Source organism: Lethenteron reissneri, chromosome 14, assembly GCF_015708825.2.
Source record: "Lethenteron reissneri isolate LAM-NWPU_2019-01 chromosome 14, ASM1570882v1, whole genome shotgun sequence".
Taxonomy (NCBI): Eukaryota; Metazoa; Chordata; class Hyperoartia; order Petromyzontiformes; family Petromyzontidae; genus Lethenteron; species Lethenteron reissneri.
Window position 1 is genome coordinate 8,021,865 of NC_083792.1, and position 22,447 is coordinate 8,044,311.

General features: G+C 53.5%; 1 protein-coding gene across 1 annotated transcript; it reads left to right on the forward strand.

The window, feature by feature from the left end:
- The first annotated feature begins 2,350 nt into the window (after nucleotides 1-2,350).
- LOC133342349 (insulinoma-associated protein 1-like) lies at nucleotides 2,351-5,388 on the forward strand. The gene has a single exon (XM_061551456.1). It carries the CDS (start codon nucleotides 2,856-2,858, stop codon nucleotides 4,581-4,583), a length of 1,728 nt encoding a protein of 575 aa, XP_061407440.1. The 5' UTR covers nucleotides 2,351-2,855; the 3' UTR covers nucleotides 4,584-5,388.
- The last annotated feature ends 17,059 nt before the right edge of the window (nucleotides 5,389-22,447 follow it).

Consider the following 22,447-nt stretch of genomic DNA (forward strand, 5'->3'; position numbering starts at 1 on the left):
CACTCTGATTAAAAACCACGGAATTAAAAAATGTTTTATTCAAAAGTAAATTCCTGCCGTGTTCATCTCCTGTTTACAACCCTTAGCCGGTGGTGTAAAATTCCACATTTCCATGGCGGGTGGTCGGTGGGTGGGTAGGGGGGTGGGCGAGTTGACGCAAGACCTAACCGCTGTTGGCTTCCACACAAAGTGGTACTTGTTTTATTGACCCCGGAGGGATGATGGGCTGAGTCGACCCCTCTCCCCTCCTCCATCACCACTCACACCCCCACCCTGCCTATCCCACCCCTTCGCAACCTTTTAATTGGCCATCAGCTCGCTCTACGGCTGAGCCACCTGGCCAGGTTTTTACGATTTTTTGAAATCGAATAAAAAAATCATCCTTTTTGTACGTACGTGTGTATGTATGTATATATGTATATTATACAAAGATATGTGTGAGTGTGTATGTATGTGTACGCAAAATATATGGGGAGGGGTAGTGTAGCGGTTAGCGTGCTGTGCTACGAAGCCGACGACCCGCTCATGATTCTCGCTCGTGGCCACCAACACCAATGACGGTTATCTGAACCGGTCCTGTGCATCCCCTAGATTGACTCAGCCTCAAATTACTGAGGTGTGTAAACATCGCCACTGGGAAGACAAAGGCGGTTGGGCGTGGTGTTGGCCACCCACCCGGCCTTCATAGGTGCTCGCAAACAGCACTTGTCCCAACAGTCTGCGAAGGCTGTATACGGGAGCATCTTTGTCTTTATCTTTGCTGCACATCCTCGAGCAATAATTCCAGGTGGAAAATCCAGAATCGGTAAACGTTCAAAACAAATAATAAAAAATAGCAGCAGCGTCAAGTAAATATTGACACTCGAGAAGTGGAGAACACTAAGAGGCCATGACGCCGATGTTATTACATAAATATGGTCGCGTGATTTGTAAAGTCTGCCTCTCGCCCTAGACAATGCATGTTATTTATGGACTAAAGTGCATTCGAGAATAATATGTTGAAAGTTTTACACGTTGGCTTTCGCGACCAATGTTATCCACAATAAAAAAAATTGGGAGGCGGGGGGGGGTTAGATGGCGTAAATATAAATGTGTCGTTAAACCCGCCACCACCCGACGCAGCAAATGAGTAAGGGGTTGTCACGTAAACAAACCTTAATAAATTGGCTGTGCCGGGTGGTGGCGGATTTAACGACACATTTTTATATATATACGCGATCTAACCCCCCCGCCCCCCCCCCAAAAAACCCCTTTATTATGGATAATATTTTACTAATATATATTTATTAGAAAAGCCCTTTTCTCCCCACCCCACATACGCGAATCCCAACAACCAGTTGTGCCTCTTTTCTGCGCGCCCTCGACTCTCCCGACGACGCGGGGCCAAACTTTGTCGCTCGCTCAAGTCGCCGGCGCGCTGAAGAAGAGGCGGTGGTGCTCTGCAGAAGAGGTGGTGCCCTAAAGAGGCGGCGCGCACCGGGGGGGGGGGGGGAGGAGACATTTGAGTCGCCCAGCCCAGTGCGCTCGCGCACAAACCCGATCGATGCCGTGAAGTCGTCATTCAAGGACATGCTGTCTCTACACCTATCGGGAATGGTGGTGGTGGTGGCGGTGGCTATACTCGGCATTTGTTCAACACAACGACCATTGAATATTCGCCCCCCACGAGATGAAGAAGAGAGAGAGAGAGGGGGGGGGAGCGGAGGGCGACGGGGACTTGGAGGCGGGTGGCAGGGTGAGTGGGGGTGGTGGTGGTGGTTCGGGGCATTGAAATTCAAATTCCCTTGCTGCTGGCCTGACCTCATGCATAGTGAGCGCATACTTGAGTCGCGGCAGTTGGCAGCGTTCGGCCCTTCTGCGCTCCTAATAGCCGCCCGCGGGGCACAGACAAAGCGACGACGCGTGGCCGGCGCTCGCTCTCAATGGGGGCCGCACAATGGGAGGCGTGCGCCGCGTGGCAAGGCTGAATTATGGCTCAGAAAACAGCGAGGCTTGTGGGGAGACTGCCCAGGCTTGTGGTGGTGGTGGTGGGGCGGGGGTGCGGGTGGGTGGGTGTGTGTGTGGTGTGGGGGGTTTGTCCAGGAGTTAGCGGTGGGGGTGGAGGGGGGTGGGGTGCTGGTCGAGTCTTGGCCGCGGGTGCACGGGCGAAAGGGATGGGTTGTGGCGTGGTGCCGGGGGCGGGTAGGGAGTGAGGGAGGGAGGAGGGGAGCGATGGATGGGGGATGGATGTATGGAGGGGGGAGGGAGAGGTTGTGGTGGGTGAACGGGCGGGCGGGCGGGCGGAGTGGTGGTGGGGGAGTGAATTTGTCGGAAGGCGCTCGCTACATCTGCTCACTCAATTCTCTCGAGATGCGCGGTGCAAGTCCCCATTGGCTGGCGCGGCTCCACTCAGGCGCGACAAAGGAGGGAACAATAGCGGTGGGCGCCGTTAAAAACAGTGAAGAAATGCCCCGGCTCGCATTGCAAAGCACCGCGTCTCGGCCTCCCCCTCCTCGCCCGAGTCACCGCGTCCACAGCGCTGCTCGTTACCTTCCTGCGCCTTAGACCAACAAGAACACCACCACCACCACAGACATATATTTAGCGGAACAGCGAGAGCGTGCGCGTGTGTTTACTACGACGACTGCTGCTGCTACTGCCGCGAACACGGAACCAAACTTAAGCGGTCGTACTGGTGACGGCTGCTGCTGCTGGCTGAGACTCTATCGTCGTTAATCCGCGCGCATGTTTTGACACCAAAAAAAAAACATTACCGAAGAGACGTTGACAGACCAGTGCCTGCATCCGTAAAATCCCCTCCGGTGGGGCGAAGCGATTTACAAATCCGGCGTCTGCGCTCGCGTGAACTCGAGAGGATGCCTCGCGGCTTCTTGGTGAAACGGAGCAAGCGCTCGGCCGCGAACTCGTACAGAATTCGCGAGCAGGACGACGAGTCGCCCAGCTCCGAGCCGGCGTCGCTCTACGACTCGTCCAACCATCTCCGGCCGGACCGCTCGCCACCCCCGCCGCCTCCTCCTCCTCCTCCACCCCCACACGCCAGCCCGGCTCGCCCCTTGGCCTCCGCGACTCGCCGCGATGCGGGACCCTCGCCGCCGCCGCCGCCTCCTCCTCGGTCGCAGACGCCCACGCCGGAGCGCGAGCGGCCGGTTCAGTTCGGAACTCCCGACTCGGGCTACTCCTCCTACAGCCCCGTGCGGCCTGTGAGCGCGGGAGAGCAAGACAAGCAATTCTTCGGGCGCAGCTTTCACATGCAGGGCTCTCCCGTGGCGGCCGACTCGTTCCATCCGCACCCGCCACCACCACCACCTCCTCCGCTGTTGTCGATATCATCGTCGTCGTCGTCGTCGTCATCCCTGCAGCAGCTGCCTCATCTGGAGAGAGTGTTCCACTCTGTCGCCGCGCCGCCGATCGCGGTGAAGTTGGCGCTGTTGGGGGCCGTGCAACCGCCTCTCTCCGCGCCTCCTCCTCCTCCTGCCGCTGTCGCCGTCGCCTCGAAGCGAGCGGGCGGCAAGAGCGCGGCGGCTGAGCGCGGAGACAAGCCGCCTCCCAAGAAGTACAAGACGTCCAAGAAGCTGAGCTTCAAGGAGGAGGTGCTCACGTCACCCGTGCTCGGCCTGCGCATCAAAGAGGAGCCCGTGGAGCCCAAGCCCCGGCAGGTGGTCGACGGCGCCAGACCGCTGGCCGAGTTCATCTGCCAACTGTGCAAGGAAGAGTACCTCGACCCCCTGTCGCTGGCGCAGCACAAGTGCTCGCGCATCATCAAGGTCGAGTACCGCTGCCCCGAGTGCGACAAGGTGTTCAGCTGCCCGGCCAACCTGGCCTCGCACCGACGGTGGCACAAGCCGCGATCTGTCGCAGCCGCCGCCGCCGCCGCGGGCGCCGGCGCGGGCACAGACGCCGGACAGCACAAGGCAAGGGCGGAGGACGAATCCAAGGCGACAGGCGAGCACCAGCAGCAGCAGCAGCAGGGCTGCGAGGGTGAGACGCAGCACGAGCAGCGGTCGGTACCCTCTAACGCTGTCCCGGACGAAGGGCAGTTCGAGTGTGATCAGTGCTCCAAGCGTTTCCGTCGCAAGGCGTCCCTGCAGAAGCACTTAGCCGTGCACCAGCCCGTTCAGCACCTTGGAGAGCGCGCCTTCGTCGAATCCACGCAACAGCAGCAGCAGCAGAAGCAGCATTATCAGCAGCAACAGCAGCAGCAACAGCAGCAGCAGCAACAGCAGCAGCAACAGCAGCAGCAGCAACAGCACGCTCGGCCGTGGCTCCTTCAGCAGCAGCATCACCATCACCACCAAGCGCCCGATGCCAGCGCCACGGCTCGCCGTTTCATGGAGGCACGAGAGGCGGCTCTGCAGGCGAGTGGAGGAGACCCCTACCTCATCGGGGAGCGGATAGCGGCCAAGGCGGCGGCCGTGGAGAGATTGATTCGACTGCAGGGAGCGGCCACCGAGGTGTTTCTGTGCAAGTTCTGCGCGCTCACATTCTACAGCTCCCCGGGTCTCACGCGACACATTAACAAGTGTCACCCGTCCGAAAACCGGCAGGTCATTTTGCTTCAAATGCCCGTTCGGCCGACCTGTTGATGGAGGAGGGTTGAGCACCTTGCAACTCTCTTGACTGTCGCCACTCTCCCATGTCACGATTCGAGAGAGAGAGAGTGAGAGAGGGGCGAGGGAGTCGAGTGAGAGAGTCGAGGTTGTTTGCAGGATGTCACACAAAATAGCTTTTGCTGCGTTAAGTCCGAGAGGTGGTTAATTGTTCTTATCGTTGTCTTAAAAAGGGCCTCTCTCGTAACCCCAAGTTTTGTCACTGCTCACTCACAGATAGCCTTGTTTTCTAATAAATAAATAAATGCCATAAATATTAAACAAAAAATATATATATACCAGAGAAGAAGACACGCGTTAAGTGGTGTGTCATGTTCTGTACGCTTTAACATTTGTAAACATGAAAATAAATGTTCTTGTTCAAAGGTATCTACAATCGCTTTTTGAAAATAATTATAATCGATTACATTGTTTTTTAAATTAATTGTTTTGTACCATGCGTGTGAATGCATAGCATTTGTTTATATTGTGCGTGTGCTTATTTGTCGGGGTGTCTGATTTGTGTCGCTTCATTCTTCGTTAAATAATATGTGCAACCTAAGTTATGAATTTAAAAAAAGTTTTATTTATTATTAAATTGCGTTTAAATGTTTTGGATATATTAAGTATACGCTTCATCGTTATTTATTATGTCAAAATTGTAGAACACCTGATCTCCCTGAAGCTTTAGAGCATGTGTCATCTATGCTGCCTTATTCATGTAGTCAATCTTCAAGTGTCTTATATTGTCCCAGATGTATCTTTCGTATTATGGCGACTGTGTATTCGACAATAATACAGCAACAACAATTAAAAAATATTCAAAAGAACTGCTCTTGTCGATTGCAAGTTGTTTGTTGTCTGTTCAATGCGTTGAACTCGAAGGAGGCACTGCTGTGCGTACGTGCCATGGGTACCACAAATCAGAAACAAACACCACAAATTACTGACAATACACGACATGGCATGCACACTTACCCACTCACTCACCCACCCACTCACCCGTTCACTCACCCACTCACTTACCCACTCACTTACCCACCAACTCACCCATTCACTCACCCACCCACTCACCCATTCACTCACCAATTCACTCACCAAATGACTCACTCACCCATGCATCCACATTTTATTTCATTGGTGGCATTGTTAAAGAGTAGCTATTGCTAGCTAAAGAGTATTTTCTAAGTACGGGGGATAACTACAACAATAGCAGCATGTTAAACTAAGTTATACTGCACTTGTTATGCTGGCGATTAACATCATACTATACATGATTACAAACAAGTTTTGCTGGCTGACTGGACGGTAATTCCCAAAGGACTTGTGCGCTGCTAGCATATCAACTTTTGCAACTTTGAAAAAAAGTTATTTCAAACGCAAGAAAAAAAAAATTGAAAAACAAAATCATAAAAAATATAATATCCGTTTTATTTCTCCTTACACATTTAATAGAGATGCTTAACACACACACACACACGATAAAAACGTAACACTCCCAATGTAATTTCACAGCCGCCCTGTGCAAGCAGAATGAATGAGCCTGCTATTGTGCCCCCTACTCGTTCCTGTCCACATCGGGCGGTGTGACATCATGGGCTGGAAGTGTTCATTTCTCCAGCGACGGAGTCTTTGTCACGCGCCTAACGCTTGATGAAGAGAAAGCGAGAAAGAGGGAGGGAGCTTGCGAGCATCGAATTCGCCAGAGGGGCCAGGCGAAGCGGGGAGGTGAAGGGAGGGACGGGGGTGAGCATTAAATATTTACCCACGAAGAAGTCAACAATTCCCTCGCTCTTGCGTTTCCGGTACCGCCTCGAGCAAGGGTGGCTCCGGCGATAGAAGCGAGAAGAGTGACTGACAAGATCTACTTTCAGGTCGGCCCACCGGAAGTCTGGCGGGCCACCAAATCCCTCCGTTGCACTCACGATTGTCTCACCGCTGTTCGTAATCATCATCATCAGCAGCAGCACCAGCAGCAGCAGCAGGGAAAGTTGCAAACCCAGGCCAGCGCGTCGGAAGTAAAAGTTACGGTGCTCAGACTTAGTTTAGGTCCTTAACACAAATGTGGTTATATACTCTTAGTTCTTTCGGTAAAGTCACGTAGGTAAAACATTTAATTAAAAATTAATAAAAATTAAAATAAAAATTACGACGTTTCGGAGGCAACACAAGTCTCCGAAACGTCGTAATTTTTATTTTATTTTTATAAATTTTAATTTCATGTTTTACCTACGTGACTTTACCGAAAGAACTAAGAGTATAAATCATTGCAGTCACGAAAGCTTCAAATCTAGAATGTGGTTATCTATAAAAGTCGAACCAGAATCTTAATTTTTTTATTCCGGAGAAATCCGATGAGCTTTGAAGCTTTTATTTTTCAATCACAGACGTCCAGTTGGGGCTTTTTCAGAAAGTGAAGTCCCACTCAGGGGTTCAATTCCTCACTCGAATGGCCATTGAGATGGTGTGCTCGTCCCCTGTGTACAGCCTCCCACTGAGACAGTGGTGGCAACTCCACAGTCTCGATGGAGGTGGGAGAATCCCTCCATAGGACAACCGCCGCTGTCTTCCCCCACACAGCGGTATCTATTTTATCAGTCCCGAAGGATGATGGGCTAAGTCAACCCCCCCCCCCTCGCCCAGGCGAGCTGCGATGGGTCATCATAACCGCGTGACTGGTGTAACTTCTATGTTCTACAAGGGTGAGACATTCACATTTTGCCCAAATAGATTCATGTCTAGGGTAATAACTGGAAGAATATAACAACAAAAACTACACTTTACAATATGGGCCTTAAACAAATGCTACGTGGAGCATTAGTAATTTCTTTAGTTAGGCGGTTTCACCCTGAATGTCTGCATTTAGTCCATGAGCCCAGACCAAATATTCCGGATTAGAATCTTAATGTAGACTGGAGGAATCCGATGAGCTATGAAGCTCTATTTTCGCAGTTGTCGGTACCACCAAAGGTGGCAAACCTCAAGTGGTTCCGATTTCTCTTTGTGACCAAGAGCAGTGAATTATGCGATTGCCGCTTAAAACGAGTGGGGTTAATCATCACGTGATTCACTGTTATTAGTCACCACTAAGTGCTATGCTTGCTACCGTCAGTGGTACTAAATTCCTGCTCTGGCCCACGGACTAATTGCCTCGAGACTCGTGACAAAGACTTCACGTATGCGCGATCGCTGTCAGCAGTGGGGCAAGTCATTTGCCTCCGGTGGAGTATGGAATAAGTCCTGTACGTTAGGGCTGCCACTCGACATTCAAGTTTGTTATTTGCAAGGTCGCGTCCCCTGGATTGTCTTCAATTGCCTTTTCAAGCTGAAGCCACTGCGAGCTTGAAGCCGCTCTCTCTCTCTCGACGTTCACTGATTGCTCCACGGAGTTGAGACGTGGATCAAAGTCGATAACACAACAGAGGTTTAGTCGAGAGGCGAGGAGGAGGAGGAGGATGGGATCATGAGCAGCCTGTAAGTGAAACGAGATTCTCGCCTGTCGACTATTACACCTCAAGGAATAAACTGATCCCAGGATACTGTTACTTCACTCTCCCACGTGCACAGTGAGTGGCACCCCCCAATGTGTATTTGTATACGGGGAGCGGTGGTTCAACGGTTAGCGCGCTCCGCTACGAACCCGAAAAGCCGAGTTCGATTCACGCTCACGGCCAACACCAGTGGCGATTATCTGAATCGGTTATGGGCCTCCACTAGGTCGACTCAGCCTCAAATTACTACCTGGTGCGATGTGGGGAGACAAAGGCGGCCTTGCGTGGTGCTTGCCACCCACCCCTTTCGTGGGCCGTGCCGACCTTCATAAGTGCTGAGCTAACACAACTTTATGTACGTACGTATGTTGACCTTCTTTCGCACCGTACGCAGCTAACCGTGCTAATCGGAGGCGCGATTAGCACGGTCGGTTAAGGCGATACGGGGGATCTTATAATGTGCACACAAGCTGCACTCACGGAAGGCAGGGTGATGTTCATAGACAGATATTCCCCTGAATCGGATATGTTTCCATCAAGATCGTACGACTGTGACGTGTGAAGGAAAGAGATAGAATAATAACACTTAACTGCCTTTAACCACAAATCTGTTCCGAAGGCGAGTCGTCTCGTTCTCGCGCCCCTCCCCTCTGTGAATGGGCAACAGTCAATCTCCCCTTTGTGCTCCAGGGATAGCGCACTCCAACATTCGTCTCGTTATATTCCACAAGGAGAGGGAGAGAAAAGAAAACCCAAAGCACTTCGAATTGCGTTTTTTTGTTGTTCATGACAGAGAGACCCCGTCCGTGAATGAAAACACATCCATGTAAAACGAAGCAATCAATTTCGGAAATGTTCGCGAGTTTAGAACAACCATTTGACGACAACGACTGCAACCCCACGGCGCCCGCGCGTTGTGTAAAACATTCGGAACGAACAATTGAAAGGACATCGCGCCCGTCGACAGCGACGCAACCTCAGCCACCTCTTGATGCGGTTGTCCGTGGCTTGGCCACACGAATGAAAAGGAGGACATTTTGTCTGTGTTGCTCTGCATCGATAGAGGCAGAAGATCGCCCCAAATCAACACACTGAATCGTATTTAAACATGTTTTAAAAACTGAAATTTGATTATCAGCTGCTGCTAGAGGAATTGTATTCGCCCGGGGGGCGGGGGGGCGAGGGGGGGTGTAAGGAGGGGGCAGATTGCTCACACGTGGTCGCTGCTTGCCGTTGGGGGCGATATCCCGCTCGAGTCACCTACAGAGCTCATTGTAATTAACACAGATGGCCCAGGTCAGAGTGGTCGCTCCTCCGAGACTTCGCTGTTTGTGAACCGACTCCTGTGGCAACACCGTCAGCACCCCCCCCCCCTCATCCCCGCCGCCGCCCCCTCCCCCTCCCCAGGGGGGTGGGTGGAGGGGCGAGAGGGGAGTTAGACGTCCTCCCCGGCAATTCAAGCGCACGGGGCGAGGTGCAGTTGCTGCCCAGCAGCCCGCAACCCACGTGCGCCCGGGCACGTTTCCGAAGGACGGGGAGGGGGGGGCAACAGAGTGCCACGTCGACGCTGATGTTACCCCAATCGCCAGGGCCAACCTCACGCCAATGACAAAGATCACCCGTATAGCCTGAACAGACTGTTGGGGTAAGTGCTGTTTGCGAGCAGCACCTATGAAGGCCGGCACACGAGGGGGTGGGTGGCCAGCACCACGTCCATCCGTCTTTGTCTCCCGAGTGACGATGTTTGCACACCGCACCAGGCCCAGGACCAGTTCAGATAATCGTCACTGGGATTGGCCGTGAGCGGGAATCGAACTCGGGTCGCCGGGTTGGTAACGCGGCGCGCTAACCGCTCCAGGGTCAACTCCACACCACAACCACCACCACCAGCACCCCTCTGCTTTTGACCATTCAACGGACCGTCTATCCCTCCCTCCCTCCACTCCCTCCTCCCACCCACCCGCTTGCACGCACCACTAACTCCTTCCGCGCCCCCCCCACCAAACCTCCCTTCTCTCCCGCTGCCGCCGCCACAACCTCATTCCTCTGCGACGCCACTTAAATATTTCCAACCGCCACCACCACCACCGCCACCACCGACAACCACCACTGACTACGACGGCGGCGGCGCCGGCGGCTCGGGGCCAGAGGAGCGCGGCCCGCGGCGCGCCCGTGAGCTTGCGGCTTCGGCACAAGCCTCCCACCACGCCCGGCTCACGTGCAAGCCCCGTCCGCGATCCCAGATGGCCCTGCCAGCTGCTACTCGGGGCGCCGCGCAAAGCGCCGCCACGGTGCTTGCGCGTGCGCGCGCGCGCTCACGGCCGAGACGGTGGCCCGAATGACGGACAGACACACGTTGTGTCCCCCACCCACCCCCCCACTCCCTACCCCCCCCCCCCCAAAAAAAAAAATCGAGCGTTCGAAGAAGGGGAGAAGGGGGGTGGTTGATGGGGAGGGAGGGGGGGTGCTGAAAATTTGTTTTTGGAGATCAAGTCAAGAGGCTTGCGCGGCCAACCCTGGGCTTGAAAGAGAACAAGCCACATCGCGAATATTCTTGTTGTTGTTGTTGCTGTTCATTCGGCGCGTGGATGAATAACGCAGAGCAGATGTGTATACTGTATTACAACAAAAACAATACAACTCAACACACCCGTAAATAACAGCGTGGTCCTTAAAAACTAATAATCTGTGACGTTTCAGGCAATGGCCCTTTTTTCAAAGTGCGTTGTCGTTTGTGATTGTGCACAACTGGACCAAGCGGCGGCAGCAGCAGCAGCATCGCCGCGTGATTTGTCGAGAATAAAAACTGATTGCCGGCATTCTCCAAACGAGCCAATAAGTACTTGTGTGACCCGCTCGCGCGTGTTACAATCGAGTCTCATTTTTCTTTTCACAATGGGATGTTCGGCCCAGCCGCGAAGCGCGCCTCCACTTGACTCTGAAGCGCAACGCACCGTAATGTACTCCGACTGTTCTGGCCGCGTCTGATTTTTTTGTCGTCGTCGTCGTTGTTAACAAAGGCTTCGAGCCAAGCCATCGCACAATGGCCCCAGAGGGTCGGCATGCGCTGATTTTACCCGAACACCAACACAAGCTCGTGTCAACGCACAGTGCACCATGCTATATTGTGTCAACCGTGTTTCGTTACTTCCAATTGTTTGACATTGCTTGGAATCAACCTGTACGAATGTATTGGATATTTTTTTGCGTGATAAAAAAGGAAAAGAAAATGAAATTGCTGTTAATATAGTTTGCGACATGAGATTAATTCTAATCATTTTAATTGTAAAGCCCTTTGTCATTCCACTGCTGGATAACGCCTCCCTATGCTGTGTAAGTCATGGTCGTGTAGTAGGAGGTGGGGGGGGGGGGCTGACTATATTTCACCGTTTTGGATCGTGAAAATTATCGAATGCGAGGTGTCTAAGGTTCTTTTCAAGTGTCATCCACCGCTGAAATTATGTGTGGGTAGGTTGCTGAGCTAATAGCACAGTGCGCTAATCGCTGCGCCACCGCTCCCCCCCCCCCCCACCCCGACATTGCACAATAATAGTTTATCACTTTGTCAAGCCACTGCGTGGGTGTTTAAGTACTTGTAAATAGATACGTCTCAAATTATGCCACGGACAGACAGCGCACGATGTAGCTAGAGTTATGAAGTGGGCGTACATGAGGTACAGGTTGAAGAGCATCTTAACAAAGCAATTGTACGTGGTTCATCGAAAGAGAACTCATCAGTCTAACATACGCTTTGTTGAATATATCTGTGAATTCGCAATCATGTCCCATTGAACTACCTACTACTACAGCAGACAGTGTCATCCTGCACATAACCCATTACTTTACTGAAGAACTAACACCTCGCTTTGTGTCTGCACCTAGCTAGGCGATGTGCATCGTTGGCGTTTGAATGCCGGTTACGATATCGATATACGAAGTGAACAAACTCGACTGACGAAGCGACGGGAGTGTTTCCTTTTCATTTTATCAGGTGACGTCCACTGATCTATGTAGTTCTTTTGTTCAAAAGCGACCTGGCTATCACAAGTGATAGCTCAACGAAGTGGCTTATCACGTAGAAGTGATTATCGGCAAGATACTCTAAATGCAGAATTCTAAATGTGGAGGGAAAAACCCGGAAGTGTCGGAGAACAATCCACACGACCACACAGAGAGAGAGAGAGACACGCATACTCCAAATATACAAGCATCAGGGGCGAGGATTGAACCCATGACCTCCTGTATACCTGGCGAGGTAGTTAACATTCCGCCACCGCGGCGCCCATTATTGTTATTATATGTGCCCATTATTATTATCGGTGTAATCATTGTCTGATTGGTATATAAATATGAACGTCTTCTTTTTGTGGCAATGGAAATCGATTTTGATGATACTGTAATGAAATACTACTACTTATAAATAGCCGGGAGTCTTGTACGGCCGAACGTAGCGATCGGCCAAACTGTCGTGCAATCGGCGATTCAATTAATGTCCGCTTGTGAACCCCCTTCCCTCCGAGCTTGCCGGGGCCAAAATCCATGCACTCCACCGAGCGGTGCAACGGTAAAAAGCCACGTGGTTGGAAAAAAATGTGGTTATTTCATTCATTTAAAAGGAGATAATCAAATAACGTGAACTCTTGAAGCAATTTAAAATCCAATTTGCCTGCAATTGTATAGCCTGCGCACACAGATGTTGTTGCTTCTGAAGAAAGAAAAAAACACAACACAAGATGGTCTTTCAGATGGGCCCCCCTCTCATCGTCAGCGTGGACGTGGGGGGGGGGGGGTACTCCACGTATACGGTTACCAGAGGCAGACTTTGCAGGAGTGACAATTGGTGACACTGCCGTGCCGATGAGTCCTCGTAGGGATGAAACCTGTCAACAGTCTGGCCTGTATCGCCACGGCACATTTGCTGAAATAGTTGTTGTGTTGGTGGCCTAAGGCAAGAGACGCACAATCCACTTCGCGGATTTTTTGTTTGTTTTTTTCCCCCACAATGCACCAGAGGCTGAGTGTTTTTTTTTGTCACACGCATATATTTTATCCATCTTTTTTGGAACTCGTGGTTCCCCACCAGCCTGCACTGTTATTCTGTCACGGTGAGAGGAAGTGTTCTTGTCGTTTGCACATTCAAATTGGCCCCTCGGATTGCCAACGGCTGCATCTCAACGCGTGGCTTCTTTCACTCAGTGCGCATGTTCTGCTGCTCGCACCTACTGCTTAGGAGAGAAATCAGAATCTGTATTTGTGCTGGACGAATCCGATGAGCTGTAAAGCTCTTTTTTCACAGATGTCCGGTAGGGATGGGTCAGAGGTCAGAGAGTCCCAACAGCAATTTGATATCGCAAGCGCACAGAACCCTCCAGCCTCGGTGGCAAGCCTCGCAAAATCTACTACTACGACTACTACTAGAAAAAAACTGATAATACTACAAAATTATACGACAAATAATACTACAGATAAAAGACATTGAATAACAGTCTCCCCCACCCCCCCGCCCGCATGCTCGTAAACTCTGTCGAGTTGTGTCGGTCTTCCCCGCACATCCGATTCGCACGGTTGGCTCCGCACGGCGGGAAGAAAGTCCCAACATGCAGACATCGACGCGCATCTCCCGGCCTCCACTCAACCCGAGTGCGTCGCAACGGGAACGCCGGGGCAGGTGACTCGTCACGTGAGCGGCGAATGTCACCGCCACCGCGCGGTTTTTTTTTTGTTCCCGGCGATCTGGGGGTCTGGATGCATGGGGGGGGGGGGGGGGAGCCGAGAGAGACCGCTGCCAGCCAGGTGCCCGTGGAGGGGGCTGGTTTGGTGTGCGGTTTTGGCGATGGCGGTGGTGGTGGTGGTGGTTGGGGGATGAAAAGCGATGCGGTGGGGGATGGGTGGACGGGTGGCGCGGCGGTTGTGCTGTTGGGTGGGTGGATCGAGATGGTGGGGGGAGGAGGAGGAGGGGGGGGTGTGTGCCGTGATGTCAGTTTGGGTAGCGGTGTCGGGATGGCTGCTTGGGGAGGTCATGACACTTCGCGGCGCAGCAGCGGAGCACAAAGGCCGCCAAATGGGCCATGTGTCACCGGAACAATGGGTCGACACGCCGCAAGCTCGCAGGACAAGGCGGCGGAGGGCGCATATGGCCTGCCGGGCCACGGTGGCGGCACGCGCCACACTCGGCTGGGGCGGTGGTGTTGGGTGGTGGGGGGGGGGGTGCATGGGGTGGTGGGGGGGGGCTGGGTCGTGGAGAGAGGTAGAGGCGAGGGGGGTTGGGTGGGGGGCCCTGCCTGCCGTCTAGACGCGCGTGTCAGGGTCAGGGGACAAGGGTGATCGCACCCAACAAAGCGCTGACATTTCTAAAAACAAAAACAAAGACAAAGAAATCCTACCCCCACCAATTTTTTTCTTTGCATGCGCGCGCGCGCGTGCGTGCGCGCATACACGAAGACAAAGATCCCCCGTATAGCATTGAATAGACTGTTGGGGCAAGTGCTGTTAACGAGCACCTATGAAGGCCCGGCACGGCACACGAGGAGGTGGGTGACCAGCACCACGCCCGGCCGCCTTTGTCTCCCCAATGACGATGCTTACACACTTGCACCGGGTACTCATTTGAGGCCGAGGCGACCTAGGGGAGGCCCATGACCGATTTAGATATTCGTCACTGGTGTTGGCTCGCCGTGAGCGGGAATCGAAACCCGGGTCGCCGAGCTCGTAGTGCACGCACAGACACACAGACACACGTACACAGACACACGCACATAGACACGCACACACACACACACAGACACAGAGACACACGCACGCAGACACACGCACACACGCACACGGACACACATAAAGACACACAGGCACACGCACACAAACACACGCACACAGACACGCACACAGACACGCACACAGACACACACACAGACACACAGACACACGCACGCAGACACACGCACACACGCACACAGACACACAGGCACACGCACACAGACACACACACACAGACACAGAGACGCACGCACGCAGACACACGCACACAGACACAACAACAACAACAACAACCGCCATTCGCCACTAAGTGGCGGTGACGTCACCACGATGCTTGTGCCAGGCCAAGTGCACCTTGAGGCCACGTGAAGTGTCGAAAGCCCGCTGACAGGAGGTCACGGGGCAGACCCAGGTGCCACGGGTCGACTGACCGAGATGACCGAGATGACTGGCTGATGCACCACCTGTGCCCCCTACTGTGCCGACTTGCTGTGCTTTAGCCACCCGGCGCTCCGCTCGTTGTTGTGAGCGTCGCTCCTCCGCCCTCCGTTGTTGTTGGAGGGCGACTGCCTCCAACTGCCCAGTAGCGTCCTTCACGAGCCTCCTCCACTGAGGCCGATCTTGACACCGCTGGTACCAGTCATCGGCAAGTCCACTCAGCTCCACGTCCTCCTGTACCACATCACTCCATCTCTTCTCCAGCCCGTGCCGCGCCCGTCTAGCCCCCTCGATCCGGCCGAACAAAAGCTGTTTAGGCATGCGGTGGCTGGGCATGCGGGCTACATGACCCAGCCAACGCAGCCTTGCCTGCCGGAGGAGCTCACTGATGGGACTTTGCCCAGATCTTTCAAGGATTTGTGAGCTCCTCACACAATCCAGCCTGGTTAAACCCAGGATGGATCGTAGGCAGGCCAGCCTAAATGTTTCCAACCGGCGAAGATGCTCCACCAGGGGGGTCCACGTCTCGCAAGCGTAGAGAAGGGAGGGAATGACCGTGGCCGAGAAGACCTGAAGCTTCGTGCGGAGCGACAGACCAGGTAGCTTCCACACAGCGTTACGCAACCGATGAAAAGATATTGCCGCTCGACTGATTCGGAGTGAGACCTCTGCTGATAGACTGGAGCCGGTCATAAGCACACTGCCCAGGTATGGGAAACTCTCCACTCTCTCCACAACTGCCCCATCACCAATTGGGAGTTGTGGGGGTGGAGTGTCCAATGGTACAAAATACCCAGGCAGGTGCTTAGTTTTGGTGGGGCTGATGGTAAGGCCCCACCTCTTAGTGGCACGCTCCAGTCTCAGCAGCAGCATCTCCAACTCCTCTTCTGAATGAGCAGCTATTACCAAATCATCGGCATACATAACATGGTTGACCAATAGGGAGCCATCCCTTGATCGCACCCGGGCGTCGATCAGCCTCCCATTATATCTGTACCAAATGGAAATTCCCCCGGTACAGCTATTGAAGGCTTCACGAACTACGCGGTCAAAATAGATGTTAAATAATGTGGGAGCCAGAGGACATCCCTGTCGCACCCCAAGGTGTACAGGGAAAGGCTCCGACTCCCGGCCACGTAGTTTTACCCGGGCCCGCTCACCATCATGAAGGTCCTTAATGATCGTTAGCAGAGGGTCAGGGACTCCGAAAGCACGAAGAACAACCCAGAGCCCAGTCCTACTGATGGTATCATAGGCCTTGACCAGGTCAATAAAGCAGAGATGTAGGTCTTTTTGGAATTCTCTACACCTCTGCTGTAGCAGACGGACAGAAAATATGGCATCTGTGCAGGACCGCCCTTTCCTGAAACCGCATTGGGGCTCCGCAAGCCTCTCCTCAGCGTGCCTAGCAAGGCGATGTTGAATAATCCTTGCCAGGACCTTACCCGGCACACTGAGGAGTGAGATGCCCCTGTAGTTGTTACAGTCGGTACGGTCCCCCTTCTTAAAGAGGGGGACCACCAGGGCATCCTTCCAGTCCTGCGGAACCCGTCCAGTGGTCCAGACTGTTGTTATGATGTCATATAGGGCAGTCTGTGCACAAACGCCACCCTCCCTCAGCATTTCGCTTGGGAGATCATCTCTGCCCGATGCCTTCCCTGGTCTCAGACTCCGGATTGCCCTCAGTACTTCCTCAACAGCTGGCACCTCAGCCAGCCACTCACAGGGGGTGACCTCTTCCAATATTTGAGGCACCGCAGCCTCAGCAGGGTTATCACCACTTTGTGCCATGATGTTTTCCTGGCTGAGAGAATTTCCCTCCCCCAGGACCTCACAGAAATGCTCAGCAAATCTGCAAACCTGTTCCTGGGGGTCGGAGATTGGATCACCGTTTTTTCCTCTAATGATGGTAATAGGTGTGGCGCTGCAGGTTACTTTTTTGATGGAGTTAAATAGTGATTTGTGATCACGGGCCACTGAGGCAGACTCCATCTCCTCAGCAACCCGCGACCACCACCCATCCTTACAGCGCCTTACGGCTCTCCGAACTTCCGAGCGAAGGCTGCGGTAAACCTCCTCATTCTCTGACGTGGGATGCTGTAGGCGATGAGAGTGGGCCTGACGCTTTTTCTCAATTAACCTGAGCACCTCCTCTGTCAGCCAGGGTTTCTGGGGAGGTCTGGACCGCGTACCCAAAGCAGCCATTGCAGCTGCATGAGTCACAGTCTTAAACCTCGCCCATTTCCCCTCAACATCAGGTGGAGTGGGGGACGATGCCAACCCCAGCTGCAAGCGATGATGAAATTCTTGCTTGCAACTTTCATCAGCTAACTGAGACCAGGCCACTTTTGGTTGGAATGGGATCCTGGGTGTACACCCACCACCGGAGTGGAAGAAAGGCAGGCGCATCTTACAGATGACTAGTCGATGGTCAGAGGACAGATCAGCTCCACGGTAGGTCCTGGTGTCAAGGACATGGGTTCGCATCCGCTGGTCCGTCACTATGTAGTCCAGCAGATGTTCTTGCTTGGACCCGGCATGTATCCATGATGTTGTGTGGATGCGCCGATGCCGGAAGAGCGTGTTGGTAATTACAAGCCCATGGGCTGCACAAAAATCTAGCAGCCTCCTACCGTTATTATTGAGCTGATCTGGCCCATGCCTTCCAATCACTCCAGACCAGGTATCAGCATCATGACCAACTCGGGCATTGAAGTCACCCAACAAGATGACTCTGTCCCGAGTGGCCACTTTAGCCAGCACCTGTGACAGGAGGTCATAGAAAGAGTCTGACTCATCGGCTTTGCCTGCATCCCTCCACGGATGTTCGTCTTCGGTGGGGGCATAAGTAACCACGACCACCACTCCTCGCCTCTGGTTGATGGGAAGGCGAGCCCAAAGTATCCTGGGGCTTACAGCGTCCCACACCTCACCGCCACGCTCCCACGCCCCCTTCATTCTTTTGTTCAGAAGAAGAGCCACACCCTGTTGTTTGGCAGTCTCCTGCCCCGAGTAGAGGACTGTCCACCCCTCATGGTGGCAGGAGCCAGAACCGGTCCACCGGACCTCCTGAATGCCACAGAGATCCAGGCGGTACCGGTCCAGCTCCCGACAGAGGAGTGGCAGCCTCTCCTCCGCAGTGAGCGTTCGAACATTCCACGTGGCCATCCGCACACAGACACACAGGCACACGCACACAGACACACACACACAGACACACAGACGCGCGCACACAGACACACAGACACACAGGCACACGCACACAGACACACAGGCACACGCACACACACACAGACACACAGACGCGCGCACACCGAGGTAAGGTAGCGCTGGGCGGGCAATTGTCGCTTGAGAGCGAGATGCTAACCGCTGGTCGCCGGGCGAGCCGAGCGCTGCATGTTGGGCGCGTTGCCCCGTGGCCGTGGGTCAGGTGAGAATCAGTAAGCACCCCCTCCCTCACCCCAAACTCAGCCCGCCTCCCTCCCCCCTCCCCTCGCCCTTCACCCCCCCCCCCCCACCGCCAGCCCCCCAACCCCACGAGCAGTCAGTCGGGACGGCCCTCGCCTCAGCTGTGAAGTCGGCACGTGTCGCCGAGAGTCGCCGCGGCGGGGCGAGGGGCCCAGCCACGGGGAGGAGGAAGTGGAGGGCGAGGAGGAGGATGTGAAGAGCGAGGATGAGGTGGATGTGGAGGATGAGGAGGATGTGGAGGATGAGGAGGAGGAGGATGTGGAGAGCGAGGAGGAGGATGTGGAGGGCGAGGAGGATGTGGAGAGCGAGGAGGAGGAGGATGTGGAGGATGAGGAGGAGGATTGAGAGGATGTGGAGGATGATGAGGAGGAGGATGTGGAGGGTGATGAGGAGGATTGAGAGGATGTGGAGGATGATTAGGAGGAGGTGGATTGGGAGGATGAGTAGGAGGAGGAGGATTGGGACGATGTGGATGATGAGGATGGGGAGGATTAGGAGGATGTGGACGGATGAGTAGTAGGAGGATGTGGACGGATGAGTAGGAGGATGTGGATGAGGAGGATTAGGAGGAGGAGGATGTGGAGGATGAGGAGGAGGAGGATGGGGAGGATTAAGAGGATGTGCATGAGGAGGAGGAGGATGTGGATGATGATGTGGATCAGGAGGAGGAGAATGTGGATGATGAGGATGTGGAGGAGGATGTGAAGGATGATGATGATGAGGATGTGTAGGAGGCTCGTATTCTCTCAACAAGTACCGCTGAGCGAGCTGCCGCCAGAATCCAGCACTGGATCTCTGGCATCGATTGTAAGATGAGACAAAGCCTATCGCAAACTATTGTGTGCGTTTCAGCACCAATAACAACAACAATGGACCAACCACCACCACCCCCCTCCTACAAACCTGTAGACGTGAGAGTGTCAAAAACATTAATTGTTTCATTTGTCGTCGCGTTCACAATATTTCGACGACGCCACAGATGCCGGCTGCTATCCTTGTCCAAAAAACAAACATTCAGCAGACGGTATTTATAGTGAAATCTGGGCTGATTAGGTCACCATGGAAGTAAGTTAATAAGACACGGCACATCATTCCGGTACGGCTGCGTAAGCAAATAAAGCAAGCTGCGCTGAGACAGCGATTTTCATATGTATGTTTTTACATTGATAAAGGCCACACGCGGAATTCATGACAATCTGCTTGCGATGGTGCCAGATGATTACAGACAAGTGCCCGCGGCCGCATTAGCGATGCGCACATTAATCACGGCATGTGGACTTTTTTGCGCGTCTCACAGCCAACAAATATTGCTCAGCGAAGCCTTTTGACACGGGGCAGAGGAATCAAATATTGACCAAAGCTGGTGGGGAGGGAGGGAGGGAGGAGGAGGGGAATCGACGGGACGGGAGATATCGCTTCGCTACTGCGTGTTTGCCCGAACCGCGTCAAAAGTGTCGAGGGGAGGGGAGGCGGGGAGAGAGTGGTGGTGGTGGTGGTTGGGCTGGTGGGTTTGCAATGCAAATATATATAAAACTCTCCCGCTCTGCCGGCAATGGCCCGCGTTCAACTTTAACACTTCACTCTTTCGGGTTATTTACCGCCGTCAGATACACCTGTCCTGCCGGGCGCGAGTAAACACCGCGCGTTTATGGGCGCAGATAGTGACAATCGGGGGTGGAGGCGGAGAGGCACGGGGGAGGGGGGGGGGGCACTACCAGCCCCCCCCTCCCTCCCCCCGTCTCTGATGGGGTGACGACGCGGGCACGCGATGGACGCGAAACGTGAAAAATTGAAATGTTATCGTTAAAAAAATGTATAATATAAAGTCAAGATGAAGGTTCTCCCGATTGATATTCGCTGTTATTTTTTTATTATAATCAGCTGTGACCTCAGCTTAGAGCAATTCACAAGAAACGCTTCTGTGACCCTAGCTGAGAGTTTTTTTTTATTAAAATTTTCTGCCGAAATGCGAGGACGTCGGAAGACATTTGGCAATCATGATTTTTTTTTTACCGACAGATTTAAACAAAAACATCCCCACAACACGACAACAAAGCCACCCACTCGTATCGGGCAGTGGCCAGACACTCGCCGTGAACAACAACGACAACAACAACACCTCCGACGCACATCACGCCACGTCGAGCAGTCGACACGATACACGGAGCGCACAATCGCAAACACACACACACCACCACCACCATTATATCACTGCTAAACAAACCTTTTGACTTTTAACTGGCGCTGTTTATACTGGCAGCCTCCAGCATTCGACCGGCACACGCACACATACACACCCGAGTGTGTGTGTGTAAATGATGGTGGCGTAAGGGAGCGGTGGCGCAACGGTTAGCACTCTGGGCAACGAACCCGGCAAACCCGAGTTCGATTTGCGCTCACGACCAACACGTGTGACGATTATCTAAACCGGTCCTGGGCCTCCCGCAGGTCGACTCAGCCTCAAGGCAGTACCTGCTGCGATGTGTAACCACGTGCGCAAACATCGCCACCAGGGAGACAAAAGCGGCCGAGACGCGGTGCTGTCCACCAACCCGTCTCGCCCGCTGTGCGACCAGCACATTCATAGGTGCTACACCCTAACAGCACTTGCCCCCCAAAAAGTCTGTCGAGGCTAAACGGGGGATCTTTGTCTTTGGCTCGCGTGTAAATGCGAGGGTGGATGGGTGGGTTGGTTGGTTGGGGAGGCGTGTGTGTGGGGGGTTGTGGGGGGTTGTGGGTGGGTGGGGGGAGCACGCCAGTAATTAGATGCTGCCCAGGGCTCTCTGTTTCTATAGCAGCTGACACAAGCAGCGGCAGATGGCTGGCGGGGAGGCTCTGTGTGGAGCTATGAATGAGGAGGGCCGCCTATTCACAGTGATCTCACCTCTTCTGCACGAGCTGCTTCTGCGGGCTGCATTCGAAGGCACCTTTCGTGGTGTGCTCGGCTGTGCACAGCAGTACACGTTTGTTGTTGTTTGTGGATAAGCGCCATTTCTAAGTTTACTTTTAATGACATTTCTACAGCGTGTGTATATATATTCACAATTATTGTTCACCCGGGCAAAGGCACGCCGCAGTCGGTAGCCTCATTTTCAGGATGGTCCTGCAACACGTGGCTATGTTTGGCCAAAGCCATGATGATTGTGTGTGTATGTGTGTTTAGCTGTGGGGAGGGAGGCTAACCGTTCGAACCTGGAGCAAACCCATGCAGTACATGGGGACAACGTAGAAACTCAACGCAGAAAGGCGTCCGAGTCAGGGATCGAACCTGTGCCCTGCTTGCTGTGAGGCACGAGTATTACCACCGTCCCCGCCACCCAAAGTTGATGTCGTTCCAAGTACTGCGTTGTCCTACTTGCTAACTGGATAGAGACATTTGTACGTCCTCTATTAGTTGTGTTGAATGAATGCGTTCAGGACTCGGTGAATTAGGTTTTGTTGCAACCCGCACTGAACGGAGTGGTGAAGGATGGGCAAACATTCCCTGCAAGGCTCGGAGAGGCCCTCATCCAGCAGTGGAGCGGCACGGCAGGCTGTACGCGTACACCCGCACGAATGGATTTCAGGAGGTCGAACATAATCGATCATCAAAAAGCATCTGATCACACGCAGATTCATAATAATCATCATCATCATCATGATCAGGCCGCGCCTGTAAAACACAACGTGTGAATTGCAGTGCTCGGCAACAATCAAGGATGTTACAGGGAC

Coding starts and splice junctions, on each gene's coding strand:
- LOC133342349 (XM_061551456.1), top strand. CDS start 2,856: ATGCCTCGCGGCTTCTTGGTGAAACGGAGCAAGCGCTCGGCCGCGAAC.